This window comes from Peromyscus maniculatus, chromosome 3 (assembly GCF_049852395.1).
Source record: "Peromyscus maniculatus bairdii isolate BWxNUB_F1_BW_parent chromosome 3, HU_Pman_BW_mat_3.1, whole genome shotgun sequence".
Lineage (NCBI taxonomy): Eukaryota > Metazoa > Chordata > Mammalia > Rodentia > Cricetidae > Peromyscus > Peromyscus maniculatus.
Window position 1 is genome coordinate 121,286,136 of NC_134854.1, and position 16,242 is coordinate 121,302,377.

The 16,242-nt window shown below is 43.6% G+C and overlaps 1 protein-coding gene across 15 annotated transcripts in view; it reads right to left on the reverse strand.

Annotated features, from left to right (window-relative positions):
- Positions 1-5,240: 5,240 nt before the first annotated feature.
- Positions 5,241-16,242, reverse strand: part of Foxp1 (forkhead box P1) — a 524,457-nt gene continuing 513,455 nt past the window's right edge. For all 15 annotated transcript variants that reach the window (XM_015989405.3, XM_076567455.1, XM_076567453.1 and 12 more), the window contains 2 exons: positions 15,297-15,463; positions 5,241-10,177 (listed from right to left, as the gene is read on the reverse strand). In XM_015989405.3, the coding sequence (XP_015844891.1) occupies positions 10,033-10,177; positions 15,297-15,463 (312 nt within the window). In that variant the 3' untranslated portion in view covers positions 5,241-10,032. The remainder of the gene's footprint in view (positions 10,178-15,296; positions 15,464-16,242) is intronic.

The following is a 16,242-nucleotide window of genomic DNA, read 5'->3' on the forward strand; positions in this document are numbered from 1 at the left end:
CACTGGCGTCGAGCATGAAGGCAAGGATCGTGACGTGGCTCTGCCGCCAGTCTCGTGCCCAGAGGAACTGACAGAGCCAGCTTGCGCCCTGCGCCCGGCACTGCAAACAAGGAGGGCTTGCTTGGTCACTCCAATGACGACCTGGTTCAGGGTCTTTCGAGCTCAGTTCTTGCTGATCCCTGCCCTGCGCCTCATTTCCCCCACACTCCCGGCCCCCGGACTCCCTTTGATTTGGACTCTCCCTTCCTTCTTGCCATCTGGCCTAAGCTTAGACATCCTTTGGGTTTTAATTAAACACTCTGCATTCTGGAAGGCCTCCCCAGTGGTCCCCGGTGGAGTTACGTGGTCTTCCTGTATTTTGAAACTCTGTGTCTCATTAGTACTTAGCACACCGCCACACAACCTAAAGTTCCGGAGTTCACTTCCACGTGAACCCTCAGGGAGCATGAGATCAAGGGTTTTATCTGTCTTGCTCCCCAGCTGATCTCCAGCGTTGGGTCTGAGTACGCTATTGAATGCTTACAGCTGGATGGGTAGGGGGGATGTGATGACTGGATGGGTGGAAGCAGGCCGGTTATACAGCAGGAGCCTACTAAGGCGATCTTAGTATTGGGGAGCTACCGAGCAGTTAGTGTACAAACTCTCTTTGCTGCAGATCCCGTTAAGAAAACTCCCCGAAGAGGGGATGTTATTAAATTTTGAGAACAGTATAATGGGAAAGAATCCTTGTCATCTGTTAGTGAAATGTCCTGAATTCACAAGAAGAGGAAGTTGAGGACAAAAGAGATAAAGGATCTTGTCAAAGCTACGGTCGTCAGGGCTCTGGTGGGACTGTGGCTGGCACAATCTCCTATGAGGAGCACAGGAACCAAATACATTCTCTACAGTTCCCGAGGTAAACAAGTCACACAGATGAGATGGGGCAGGGGCTGCTTTGCCACATCCTCAGGGTTCCGGGTTTTTAGCTTCTAAAAAGTCCAGTGAGAGATGATGAATTCCTGGATTAGACACACAAGGCTTCTTTCTAATCTACTTGCTAGGTATTTTTCTGTCTATGGCGTCCTAAGGTAGCGAGGCTGAATCAAAAATAAATTATTAGTAAACATTTGCAAGTAAGAAACAAATTATTTCAGAGTACTCAGCTCCTTCCTTCAAACACACACTTGAAATTTGTAAAGACTCTATTCTGTAAGAATGCTTGAACCTCTCCCTAAATCATAACACGGGTAAACTTACTGAAATATTTTTACAATTTTATTAGAGGTTTTAATTCACTGCTTTATCTATCTCTGTTAGCTGTAAAATAGCTTTAAATATTCAAGTGGTAATTAATGAATCTTTTATGTTGCAAATCAAACATTTTCAACTATGTGCTACTAGAGGAGCAAAGAGGAAGGTTTGGGGAAGGACCTTTTCTCCCTCATCCATGCTGTTGACCGCCATTTATCTGATGTTGGGGAATCAGTCATATCTGCTTTCTCTGCCCCGTGGGTTAATGCTCAGTGTGGACATTGTCTGCTGTCTTTCTGTAGGTCAAAATTGCCTGACAAGTTGCTTGCCAGAGACATTCCCAGCTAGATGGAAAGTCTTTGGATGTGGAATTTTTGCTTGAGTGCAAAATAATAAAAAGCATGTGTATTTTTTTTTTTAAAAAAAGGATCAGTTTAATGGCAAATGAGCATTGGCTTAGATTAATATTCTATTACAGTAAAAACTTATATTTAATAAATTTTCTCTATTCACCCCCTTCCCCTGAATCTCACATATTTTTCTAAGTGGCATGCCAACATAAAGAAAGTATATATGATACATTTGATTTATGTTAAGTCAATAGCGTGTGCAAGCCATTTAAAATTGCATTTTAAGTGTAGAAATATAACCCCAAAGAAACACATACAGTGCCATACATTGAGAAGGGTTAGATGTGTTAGCCTGCTGGGGGCCGACATCCCCTCTAAATATTATTCTATTTAGAAGATATTTTTGAAATGTGGTGTTGCGTATCAACTTGCAATAATGCAAGCCCCAAATTCTGCAGTTTCATTTGGAATCGGAAAGTGAGTGGGCATTATAAACTTCACAGACCAGAACAGCTTTCCTTTCCTCTGCCTGCCACTAATGAGAAATGAGTGGGTAAGAAGCTATCCAAAAGGCTCACAAAGGAGTAACAAATTCTAGACCAGAACCCGTGATGGCCACCTTGTGTTTTTCTGGGGCCCTAATTAATACTGAACTTGGTGACATTTATGTATCAGAGCAATAAGCTAAACAAGAAACAATTTATGTCACCTAAAGCTTTTTAACAAATCGATACAACTATTTGTAATTACTTGTTTCATGAGATTAAAAGTGCTCAGGCCTGATCTTCGCCTGTAGATTTGTGGTCAACCTGACCTGTGCTTCTGCTGAGAGAGAGAGAGAGAGAGAGAGAGAGAGAGAGAGAGAGAGAGAGAGAGAGAGAGAGAGAGAGAGAGAGAGAGAGAGAGAGAGGAAAAAGGATAGTTGATCAGCACAGACTTCCATCAAATAATCCATATTGCTAATATTTCTGGAATTTTAATGTAGTTACAATTTATAGCTGATCAAATGTGGTTACCTAAATTGCTGTTGGTAGTAGACAGTTTAACTGTCTATATTAATTACAGTATAATTTAATGTTCGAGTACTGCCACTTGTGTTGGTCATTTTTACAGCTCAAGTAGTTATCTGCCTTATGACGAACCATTTTAGCATTTTCAATGGAAACGTGCTAAAATGATGAGTGATAAAAATGTCACGGACTGGTAAATAATGATCATCGCCTTAGCTGAGATTAATTCTTGAAAGGCCGGTTACCTTCAATTAACATTATAACTCACAACTTGTCCTTTTCCCAGCCCGCCATCTTGGTTTGAGGCTGGGGAACAGAGGCGACTGTTGATGGGTAAATTAACATGTATGTGTCTGATATTAAGTATCCAATATGGTTTTACTAATCAAAGTGGAAATAAAAATGATATAGGGCTGTTTTGTATGTGTAGTATTTAAAAAAAAATGTAAGTGCTGTAGAATGGGTTTTGGTTTTTTTGGGGGGAGGTTGTTTTTGTTTTTTTGAGACAAGAGTTTCTCTGTATAGTTCCAGCTGTCCTGGAACTCACTGCAGACCAGGCTGGCCTTGAACTTACAGAGATCTGCTTGCCTCTGCCTCCTGGGTGCTGGGATTAAAGGCATGTACCACCACCGCCCGGCTGAGGGATGGTTTTCTAATCCACACATTATTCCAGTTATGTCAGCATTTTTCATTTCATTTCCTTCTGCTATGAATTCTGTCTTAAACTGTCCATCAGTCTAACTAGAGCCTTTAATGAAGGTTTGAGAGCCAGCTTCGATTTGAGTAAGGAATACTTCCATTTGACTCAACTACATTGAAAAGCTAACTTGCGATTACTCGTCTTCACATTACTGAAGATGACGGCCTAACAGGAAGGATAAGTGTATTGTTTATCCACTCCGATGAGGTTTATGTCAACGCTCCCCATGTTTTGTATACAGCTTATGCTCTTTATAAGGAAGTTCCCTGTTTAATAGAAGGCGCTGTATTTTGGGTTAGCTGCTTTATGTGAGGAGCAAGCTTGAAATGATTGTTTTAAAACAGTATGCCCACCATGGAATGATTCCCGAAATGCAATTTAAAATACGGTGGGTATCAACCAGCTGAACCTCCTCTACACACTCTAGTGCTTGCACAGGTCCTGGCGTGTTTTAGTACGAATGCGGATGCACAGCTAACTCACAGCCTAGCCTGTGAGCAGCATCTGGGTTTAAGCCTAGCAATTAAGGGGATTTCAGTTAACCCTGATATTATATTCTTAGTAGCCAGGTGAGAATTAAAGGTTCCAATGTTTTGCTAATTATCGGACTAGGGGGCTTTCAGACTGGCCGAGCAATCAATGAGAGGAGGAAACTGATTCCTGTCTTGGTAACAATATCTACTTGTTTAAAAGGAAACAAAAGTGAGCCAGGCATGGAGGCACTTGTCTGTAGTCCTAACATTTGAGAGGCCGAGGCAGGAGGGCTGCTGCGAATTTAAGGCAGGTTGCCTGATTTTCCTAGGGGACTTCTAAACCAGACAGGACTGCATAGGGAGACCCTATCTCATAACGCAAGCAAAACAAAAACACAAAACCACCCCCAAACAAAATCATACTGTCGTAGAAAACATAAAAATCCAGATTCATAAACAATACAGGAACGGCCCTTCTAATCTTTCCCCCAAATGGGCAGGCACACTGCACTGGGAAAGGCCTCTGCGAGGCCACTTGTCACCTCGAAGCTTTACTGATGTGCTTGGAACTATATAGAGGAAATGGTTCTTATGATGCTGTGGTCTGGCCACTTACAGGGTTTATTTGTTTGTTTTCGGTTGTTGTTTTGAGACAGGGCCTATGTAGCCTTGGCTGTCCTGGAACTCACTATGTAGAGTAGGCTGGCTTTGAACTCACAGAGATCAGCCTGCCTCTGCCTCCCAAGTGCTGAGATTAAAGAAATGTGCTATCACGTGTAGCTCTGCAGTGCTACTTTCAGTATATTGCCAGCGAGACTTGTGTTAAAGACAAGGTTACTTACATTCATTAGTCCTTAGAATATGTGTGACAGAATTAAGCTGAAGAGAGAAAGCACATTTTTCTAGAGGTATAGAATTAAAAATAATCACCACAGGTGGTTTCCTGGGACCCGGGGTTCTCCATCCGGCTCTGCTATCTTCTCTGTGTGGTTAACCCAGCATACTTTTGATAGAGTATTTTTATAAAATCATCTGTTCTAATCTAAGCGTTTATCATTATATGTAAAAGCTTTCTTGATGAGAATATTGTAGATGGTGCGTGGTTTTGACGTTAGCATTTTATTTGGATGACTGATCTTGCAGATGTGAAATGTTAATGAATTATTCATAAGATTGCTTTCCTCTGAAATTTTAGTTTGGCTCTTCGTGTTAGTTATTAAACGCTTTGTTGTTGTTGTTGTTTTTTCTCTTTGTCAAATTTGGTGAAGAAGAGAGCGTGTTCCCTCTGACGGAGCCGGCCCCTCCACCTTTCCTTGGAACCCTTCTGTGAGGGGCTTCCCTCAGCCCCGTCGCTCGCTCGCCAGGCCGACTGTGACTCCGGCACGGAGCAGCTGCTGCTAAGGGAGAGCATGGGGCACGGGCCTGCTGTACGGTCTCAGCAGGTCAGGAGTGGGGAAAAAACTTAGGCTGTGGCAACTTTGTCTACCAGTGTGAACAACCAGCATTTTTATTGCATTTGAGAATGCTCTCATGTCAGTAAATGATCACTGACTACACAACATTTTTTTTTTTATTGTCTGTATCCACAGACATGGAATGATGGAATTACAGTTGATGTCAAGGAATGAGATTCTTTTATGCCTTATCAAAACAAAACAAAACAAAACAGTCCTCGTTAGTGGCAGCACATACACAGAGAGCAGCACGCTCACAACCCAGACCGCACCAGCTCCACCCAGGCGCCTGGGTGGCAGGGCTGCTGCATCGAGTTACAGTGGACCCACGAGACGCCCTTAGAACTGTCCAATTGCTTCGCAGGATAAGAAAGTGAAACCGAGTTGCAAAACACTTCCAGACTGTCCGGAGGGTATGGCATTGACCAGAAGGTACCAGAAAGATTCAAAGTCATAAGCAGAGTCTGCTTTACGCGCTTGGAGACTGAGAGCTCAGCTAGAATGTAGAAAGGAGGAGACTTCTCAATTTGATTTTGTGTGTAGTTAAAAAATAAGAGTTAGTGATTTACATTACATTTTGGTTCAATTATTTTGTTTATTTTTTTTAAACCAAGGCTTGCTTTATTATGGCTGACGGGAGGGATGCTGGGAATGTCAAGTCAACTGTCTTCTGATGTGAGGAGGGCACTGGCAGCTAGGTCACCATGTACGTTAAGTCTTGATGGTTCACCATTTGCTGGCGCAATATGGCAACCTAAGCCTTTTCACCTGGACAGACCCTAGGAACAAGGGTGGGTCTTCATCACGACTGTGTGAGTCTGACACATGGGCCAACCTCCCTCATGTTTGCTTGAGTTTTACTAAGAAAGGAAAGAAAAAGTAACAAATTGTCTACACCTTGGGACCTTGTAAATTTGTTTTTATACAAAAAGTTCAATATTTTCAACACTTCCCATTATTAACCACTACTTTACTGATAAAACTTTGAAAGTGTGACCCTGGAATTTCATCATGCAAAAATATTGACTGCAGCAGGAGAGAACATTTTTTTTTAAACAACTTTTTTTTTTTTTTTCTCATTTCAAACTTAGGAACTTCTTTTAAGATAGTCAAGAAGGCAGTGGTAGGATCAACACAAGGAACAGGAATGTATCAAAAACAGATTCTCACACACACACACACACACATACACACACTCATACACACACACACACACACACACACACACTCACACACACCCCACCCCATGAACCTGTACAAAATGTTCCAATTAATGAGAATAGGAAACAAATTATGTCAACTATGTTACAATTACAATTTAAAAGCAAAAACAAAACAAAAACAACAACAAAAAAACCCCCAACCCCCCAAAAAAAAAACTGTTCTGGAGTTTCTTCTTTCCTCCCACATGTCAACATGTCATCCAATGTTCATAAATCAAGGGTAATGAAATAAAATACAGGTGCAGCATTGGCTGCAAATCTATTACATACAGTAGATTTTCCCCCCAAAGACACTGTGGTTTTCTTCTTCTTCTTTTTTAAAGTATCATTAATAAAATGCAGTTGCACAAAAAGCAAAGATGTTTTGACAAACAAATGTATGCATTTATTCCTTTTTAGGAACAATACCTAAAAAATAAAATTAGAAAAAAAAAAAAAAAGAAAGAAAGAAAAGAGCTGCCCTCGGCCCTCCCCCACAAAAGACAAAGATTCACACAGACAGATCGAGATATATGTACAACCGCATCAACCCCATTCTAAAGAAGCGACCAGAATCCCCCCCAAGGGACAGAATCAGAATTGTAAAAATCAGAGTGAAGATGGCTTGCTGTAAAGCCTGAGAACTTTTCTTTCTTTTATTTTTTTTGAGTTGGTTCTTCTGCAAGGCTGTGACACCTGCAAAGATATGTAAAATCTAATTTTTCTTTTTTCTTTATTTTTTTTTTTGCTACAGTCTTTAGACTAAGCATGCAAGACATACAACTAAGTGCAACTGAGTGAAATGTATATTTTTAAATGTTTTCATCATTCCCTAAAGGTTTGAACTGAGGTATGCGTACTAACGGTTCTCATGCTGTTATCTTTACTCATGTCTAGCTACACATGCTGAGAAGGAACTAATCTACCAGATTTTTATCCTCTTTTGAATATCTAACCAGCAACCACTCAGTTTAGAAGCACAGGCCCCCTTCCCATGACCCTGCCTGGCTACTGCCTGCATTTCGTGAAGCTGCCTGGAAAAGTGGGGGGTGGGGGGTGGGGCATGAGTAAGCACAGACCGCCCCTCTACAGAAAGCAGAGTAAAGCTTCAGAAGTAATTGCCAAAGACTTTCTAGTCTACGCTTATGAGTGGATGGGAATGTTACCTTTCTCTGTGGAAATGAAAAATGCTGACCAAATCATAATCTGAAAAAGGAAAAACAACCAAAAGCAGCAAGAAACTAGAGGATATATGCCAAGATCAAACAAAATCAATGCAGCGATCACAGCACAGCCCTTAAATAAAAGTGGCATACGAGTGTTCTAAAAAAAATCTCTTTATTCTAGAAGTGGCCTGGTGCAGTCGGACACTTTTCTGTTCTCTCTGAATTCATCCTAAGTGTCTCCTTGATTTCTACACTAATTTTCAGTATCATACATTCATTTCTTTTGCTTTGAGATGGTACCCCAATCTTTCCATAGGAGCTATAATACTGTTTTCCTGTTTGTTTTTCTCTGCAGTAGCCCCGTATTTTCTCCTTTTAGGAGTTAGTTTTGGTCTCTGTACAGGTACAGGAAAGAAAAAGGAAAAAAAATAGAAAAAAGTAAAAAACTTTGGTTCCATTGCCTACTTAGTCTGCTAAATGAATGCTGTTGGGGGGGGGGGCAGATTATCTCCCTTAGGCTGGCAAACAGCCTGGACCTCATCATTTGCCTCTGAACCCTTCTGCCTCCTTTGATCAACAATAAGAGGATATTTGGCTTCATCAGATAAAGCATAAAAGAAAATAATTTACCTTTGCATAATATCTTTGGTAATTTTAGAAATAAAAAGTACAAAGTATATAAATTAAGCTCCAAAAGGCTCTCAAACTAAACCCAACCAAAAGCTACAGCCCTAGATAAATAAATGCCAGGGAAGTGGGTGTAGATCGAAGTGTGGGGGGGTTTTGAAGGGCTGAGGGTATACTGACCTAGAGCCATAGCGTTCTGAGGGCCCTGGTCCCAGGAGCCTCCGTCTGTCTACTGGGGTCATCTGTTTAGTCTGTGCTCCTGGGATGGATGGTGTGATCCTATCCCAGCGCAGACTGAACTGCAGGACCGGCTTTGCACACTGGAAACCGGAACATCAGCATCTGCCCAGCTCAGTCCTCATTCTCTCCCGTCACAAGTTCAATGTGAAGTCTCATTTGCATTAAAACAGACGAACACCGCCGCTGCCACCAAGCAGGTCTGAACTGATGGACGAACTCAGTGCTGTCCCCATGCTGAGTAAAGTTAGTTAGGGCAGCTGGCTTTTTGGTCATCTTGCAAACAAAGCAACCCATGCTGGTAAGGACCTCCCAGAGTCTGCGGTCCTGGCCACTTCATGATACAGGGGAGCGCCTGCCATGGCCGTCATACCAGTCTAATTATGAATGATTGTTTACTCTTTTCAGGGTCTCTCTTGGCTGTGTTTCCTGATGCTGAGAGAATGTGGTGGCAGTTACTCACAATGGTGGGCACTATGAAAATAAAAGGAAAATCTCAAGCATTCCCATCCCCGTCCCCCCAATACTGCTTTTGTGAAAGGAATCTGTTATGTTCCTAGAATGTGTGCGTGTGTGTTTCTCTCTCTTGTTCTGTCCTTCACTCTCTTTCTGGCAGGACATCATGTCCCTGTGAGAGGACCTTCAGGTGTAAGGTGCAGCCTTTGGGATTTTTTTTTTTTTTTCGGAAAAAAGACCAAAACGGAATGTTTTGTTTTGTTTTTTGAAACTTGAGAGAAACATGGTGATGTCTATAGGAAAATGGAATGAGTGCCAGAAAACTACAGACGAGAAATGACATTCAGCTTTGTATAATAAAAACACCTATTAACATTCATCACAAGGTACAGAAAACGTGAAGCCTCCAAAGAGGCCGTGGGCCCAAATGGAGGCCTGAGGTCAGAACTTAAAATGGTATAGAAGAAGCAAAAAAAAAAAAAAAAAAAAAAGCAATACATTAAAAAGTTTGGGATAATTATTTTTAACCCCTCCCCCCAATAAACACACAAAGGCCTTCCCCATCCCAACTGGAAGCAAAAAACAAAAACAAAAACAAAAAACAAACAAACAAAAAAAACCCAAAGTGAGTAAAGGCAGTGATATCAACATGCAGTGCTGTGCAAACAGGTCGTCCACTGGAATCTTGAATTCAGGCGAAGGCTTGGTCTGCGGCACAGGTGCGCGAGCTCAGTCGGGTGTCCTCGGTGTCGGCCTTGACAGGACAAAACTGCAGTTCAAAGTCTGCTGCTAAAAGTGAATCCGTTTATCGAATTTACAACACTGATGTTGACTCAAAGAGGAAAATCCCAAGTACCAAACAGGTCCGTCCAATGCACAGAGTACAAATCCCTTTTGTCAACAAAAAGTAGAAAAATCAAAAATACTCCCAAATGGGATTCTTGATGGCACTAAGAGTTAACACATTTCCGAGTTGTCAAAGTGTAGCGAAAATCCTCCAGACTGGACAACAAGCGGAGAACGCTTTCACTGCTAACTTTTGACGTGGTTTGTTTTTATTTGATTTGTTTTGTTTTGCTTTTTTCTCCCCCCAATCTTCGGTCTCGGGGGTCGGCCCGCCCAGAGGTTCACTCCATGTCCTCATTTACTGGTTCATCTTCGTAATCTCTGTCATGGTCGAAATCTGGACTGTGGTTGGCTGTTGTCACTAAGGACAGAGGCCCTTCAGCTTCTTCAGGGTCGAGGGGTTCCTCTTTGACGTGTACGGGATGCCTACAGAGAGAGGAACAGACTTAGAGGGGCATCCAGATTGATGCCCAACCGGGGTTGGAGCAACCTAGAAGACACGTGCCACAGCGACAATATCCAGTAGAGGCAGAGTAACCCTGGCCACGTGTTTTCCAAATACGGTGGGAAACTTGCTATGACATAATGTCTGTTGTCCAGTTCCAGGGGTCTAGGGAGCACATGTGAACAAGGGCTTCTGTACTGCTCAGTGTAATAGCATTGGTGCGCAAAGAAGATCCTTTGGACATTTCTGTCCAAAGTTTTAGGAAGTATTCTGTACAGAAATCATTTCTCCTGCTTTTCAGGACACACGATTTTACCCAAGGACCTTGTGACAGAGCAGTGTATGGAGCTCAGACTCTGCATTTCTAAGAGTTTCCAGGGCATGGCGCTGGTCCCAGGACCATACTTTTGCGTACCAAATAACAGGCCCCATAGCGACATCCTGGGTGGATGAATGCCACCCTGCAAATAATTATGTGAAATGGGAATCTGTAATAGAGCAGTGGTTCATGGGGACCACTGAGCACAGGAGGCTGGCCAGGCTAATCATGGCTTGCTGTGTGTTCTGCTCGGCTAGTTAACATGCAGAACCTGTGAAAGAACCCTCCAGAGGACGACCCCAAGCGAGGGTCTATCATTAATCAACTTCAAGCAAACACAGCAAAGAGACACCATGATACATGCTTGAAGCTCCAAATTAATGCATATTTTTACAAACTGTCAATAAGGCAAGAAAAGCCCTGCCAGGAAACACAAATGGAGAGGAAAAGGCTTGCTCAACACAACAATATGATAAGAGAGCAGAGCCCCGATCAGAATAATAACGCTGTCAGCTGTAAACAAGGCAAAACATGAGGCCCGGCTGGTAGCCGCCACCCGGACACTCTAGCTACCTTGAGAGCTGCCAACTTTCTCATTATGGACTGGGGCTCGGTTCATCTGAAGGGGGCTGGCATGATCACACAAAACCACTCTGATAACAACTGTGAAAAGCTGTTCGTAAATCATATTTACAACTGATCTTTTACAAATACAAAGGACTTTCTGTTGCAGGGGGGCTTTTGATATGTAAAAGAACCATTCAAGTTCAAATGTGCCCATCTCTGAGACCGGCTGCAAGTGGGAGGGACTTATAATGGACATTATCAAGTATTAGTAATAAGAGGTGGTTCTGGGGATGGCTGACTTCCTAAATAATTGATGCTGTATGGAGCCCCAAAGGCCCCTGGAACCATTTAAAAACAAACAAGAGGCCGGCCCTGGGAGACAGGAACCTTCAAAATCAACTGACACTAAAATTAGCATGGCATAGAGGGAGCTGAGGGGCTAGATGTCAGATAAATAGCTTTGAACAATTATACCCATATTCTTAAAACCCACTTGCACAACAAACCACAGTCCCATGGTATATTTTCTATGTGGGTCTCCAGCCACTTCAATTTTTTAATAGTTGTGCTCATCTTTTGTTTCTGAAATAAGGCCTAGGCCTGGCTCTCTGGTTTGCAGAGTTCCTGAATGAGAAATATTCACTTCAAGAGAAACATCAAACCTTTCAAAGAGGGCTGTGTCCTTCCATGCTTGGGGCACCGTGTCACTGAACACGTCACATGCCTGTGTGGTCAGCCCAGATCAGGGTTAGTCCTAGCCTCTCCCTTCCCTTGGGGGAGCACATTATTACATACTTTAGCCACAGCAGGAATTATTGTCTCTCTTTTTTGTATTTTGTTGGCTTTTTCGTGACAGTTCTTCTGGTTCTGTGCGGTTCCGTCTGTTGGTCAGTCAGCACGCCCCCCCCCCCCGCCCCCCCCCCCGGGCACTCTGTATCGGCCTTCTTTCCCTTCTGCGTCTGCATAGGACAGTGAGCCACTGCTAGCCATTAATCTTCCCCCTGCTGTTGATTTACCTCCTTGGGATAAATGTCTAAGAATGGAATTGTTGGAGCAGAGGCCAAAGCATCTTTATGGCTGTCCTGATTTATGGGGATATTAATTTGCAGAGGGGTGCTATCAAGTGAGACTCAATGTCAGTGTCCCAAGTGTTACTCTGAGAAAATAGTTCCTGGTCTCACAGGTGTGCGGTACAGCCCCAGCTCCCCTGACCCACACCCCCTGCATTACCGATCACGGTGGACGTTTGTTTCTGAGTTCACTATAGGGGGAACTGTGACTTCACAGTCACCGCATTGCCACTGCCTACGTGGGCTTAGTAATGTCCAGCAACAGGAATTTGCCCTTTAGAGACCATTTTTTAAAACTAGTTACTGAGGCTGAACTGCTATTTTCCAGAGTAACACTTTCCTGCGTGCATTTTTAAAAGCTATCATACTTAGTACTTAATCTCTGGTTCGCAAGGTGCAGTCTGATGATACTGCACAAAGCCTTGGAGGTAAGGATGGGAAGCCCTGGGGAAAAAACCAGACTCATCTTAACATGACGTTCTTACTTTATGACTGTAAATCATCGTTTTCTAGATGCAGCCCCGAACAATGAGAGCCGCAAACGGAAGGCTCCCACAAACCAGAGTTCCTAACACCAGAGACTCTTTCGTTCTCCCCAACATTCAGTGAGTGTTTACCTCACCCAAACACGGGAAATGATGTTGACACAAGCTAAGTGGTTTATCCTAGTGCTTAGCATAGAATGGATGGCCAACAAATCCCACCAACTAGATCTCCTGTGTGACGACCTGAAAACCTACACCAGGTATGACCCTAAGGCCTCTTCCGCCTTCCCCGTAAGATTCAGACTGCTAAAGGCTCCCCTCCCACTGGGCACATACACATGTGCCCTCTACAGAACAGGGCTGCACAACAGATGCCCCTCTTCAGCCTCCCCCTACCAGGCCTACTATTTCCAAAAGGGCTCCCAACGGCTAATGGAGCAAAACACCATCTCTCTGTTCCCCTTACATCTGAGTAATCCTTTTCAACAGCCATTCTGGGAACACCTGGGTTTTTAACTATAGCCAACGAGTGTTTAAAGGCATTGTGTCCCTGTTCAGGGTGCACACCCAGCACAGAGCCTTTGGTCTGGTGGCTCTTTAGCTCCACAATGAAAGTACACTGTCCCCAAACCATCATTATGTGACTACCTTCTACCTTTTTTTTCTTTTTTTAAGTGAAAGGCAACGCTTTGTGGTTTGTGTCACAGCAAAGTGAAGAGCAGAGAGCTGTACGACAGTGCTGCCCATGTGCTAGACCAGCGTCCTAACAGTGTCTTGTGAGCCTTGTTGTAAAGTTTATGGCTTGATTTATTCCAATAGACTGGAACAGTTAAAAAACAATTTGCATCCTAGCAGGGTAATGCACACTGGACAAGAATGCCATCTCTGTCATTACAGAACTCAGTTAATGGAAGCGCGGGGTCAGCAAGACTAACTGGCTGTGACACTGAGCAGCACAGTGAGGCTGCTGTCGGCACAGGGCAGCACCACAGGGCACGTGGCGGAAACCTGATGTGCGAGCGTCATGTTTTGATAGCGCTGTGCGGGGGCCCTTTCTCTTTCCTCCTTTCATGCAGTCGAAGCCTTTGCCTTGTTACACATTAGGATGACTGCTGTAAAATATATAGTTCTTTTGGTACATCTACAGTTCATGCAGTCTTGTTAAGCAAATGAACTTCCATCATGGACAGGCCTGTCTCCATGGACCTTTCTTTTCTTTTTTTTTTTAAATCTACTTTTTTTCTCACTAATAGTAAAGTAATATGGATTACACGTTGGAGTTTGAACAGACTGTGAGAAAGTAGTGTGCCCTCCACTCGGTAACTTCTGATATTCTTGCTCAATGGTATGTCTTGGAGTGGCTTATATGCCTACTTAGTGTTGCTCTAAACTTCTCGAATATTGAAATAAAATGTCCAACGACGACGGTGAATATCGGTAAGGTAACAGAAGAGTCATAAACACCAGCTTGCTTTAGGGAAGATGAAATTTGGTGTCAACAGTGGGAAGAATACACTCTCTCCTAAAATGCTAGCGTGTCATCGGGCCTAGACTATGCCGACAAATTAACAGCTATCACTCTCGCCTCTAAAGACCCCTTTTAAAGCACCCGGGGCACGGGATTCAAACGCTAGAAAGCAAAATTTCAGATCTGCCCATTACGCTGGCAGATACCATTTCCCCCCCTTGTCACTGGAAGCCAGTTCATTCCGTCCCTCCTTGTTAAAGGTCACATTTTCCGTTCCCATCCCTCAAATTTCCTAAAATAAGATGTCGGTCAGTAATCCAGAAAGAATGTGCAGACAAGTGGCCTATTCTTGGAGCGGGCAGCCCTGGAAACACTGAACTGGTTTAGTCCCTTCAAGTGTGGGCCATGGTTTTGGAGAAACTCTCTTTGGAAAAGGGAGGCTGCCATTAGCAGCCCGGGTCTCTGCACACCCAAGCACCTGGCATCACAGGGGTTCTTCTCTGTTGCTGGACCCTTCCTAGGAACTACGGCCGAGGCCGTCATTTTCAACCTTCACCCACCACCAAGTGGCACCCCAACCTGCTGGCCTTTGGCTGAGGCTTGTGTGGTCTTGGTGCCATTCACATGCAGCCCAGGCAACCATGGCCCATTGCTTCGTTCAGTTATATGTGCGCTCATTATCCTGCCGTCTGCTGCTGTAATGCTCCTATTAAATTTCCTTTTGATATTTTAAGAGCAATCTATAAATCATGCCGCCTTTCATTTGTGCCATCATTAATGCTTGGTAATAATGCTGCGGTGCTGAGCTCAAGTGGTTAAACTTAGCGCACAACCAAGTAAACAAGCGTCTCTTTCCTCACTAGGTCCGGCTGGCCCGGAAGTTGAACACACCATGAGCTTTCTCAAAGAGGTGTGTACTGATTTTAGGAGAAAAATCACAGTGCGACTTAAATAAGGGTCTGAGACACAAAGCGAAGGAAACTTCTCATTCTCTTGCTGCGTGCACTCACAGTGGATGGAGCCGATTGCTTTTACGAGAGAGTTACGCTAACTAGTCCTTTTTGGCACTAACAAGCGACACTAGGCTCTTAAGAAATCAGAAATGAGGGAAGGGCCAGGGAAGAGCTTGCTGGAGCCTTTAGCAGGGAGGCTGGGGTCAGGCGACGCGGGGCTTGGGGAGACAGTACTCACACAGCTTGCAGAGGGGATCTGCCCGGACTACTGTCGCTCTCGTGACTGTTGGCATGCTCCATGGTCCCGTTCAGCTCCTCCCGGATGGCACTGGCCAGGTTGCCCAGAGTGGGGTTGCCCATGGAAGCGGTAGTGTACAGAGGTATACTATTCTCAGCCATGGAAGCCTGCATTGGGCAAAAGAAACCAAAGGAAATGGGAGAAGGAGCAAGACAAGAAGGCTCTGTTAGCAAGGAGTGGTGTGTCCGACAGCCGTCAGTTCAAGTTCACTGGATCACCGCTGACAATTTCCAGGAGCGGTAGGATTTTGCTTCAGGAGCTGTGGGCTTCATTTGGATAAGCTATATGGGCACCGAAGAGTCCATGGGTGAAGTCACCTGCTGGGTCCTGCCTTGTGGAGTCGTATGGTTTAGACAAAAGTATCTAATATGAAGTGTATATCCAATGTCTTTTTTTTTTTTTTCAAGAAGAACTGAATATTTCTAGATCATAGTGAAATATAATGGAATTTTCATTTCTTTATCCATTTTGATGACTCCACTATTGGATATCCAAGATTTGATCAGATTATATGGCCACATGGCTCAAATTTATGAGAACTTCCATAAACACCCATAGGAAAGGAAGAGATTATAGAACTGGAATCCATTTTTTCTCTCCTATCATTCCCGTTTTAATGATTTCTGAACCTGCTTAGTGAAGGCTGACATAACCAGATGAAGGTAACATCACATCCCTCAGCCTCAGACCAATCACGGAGGACTTTGGGAGTGAAGAAGACTCTCTAGCAAAAAGAAAGACTAAATCTTATTCCCTTTACAACTAAGTATATCGATATTAAAGGTGACAAAGTCATTCCAAATGAGTGTCAGCACAAAAAAGAGTATAGAAAGGACTACCACCTCTCCAAAAAAGTCTACTCCACCCCAAACTAAAGTCTGGTAGA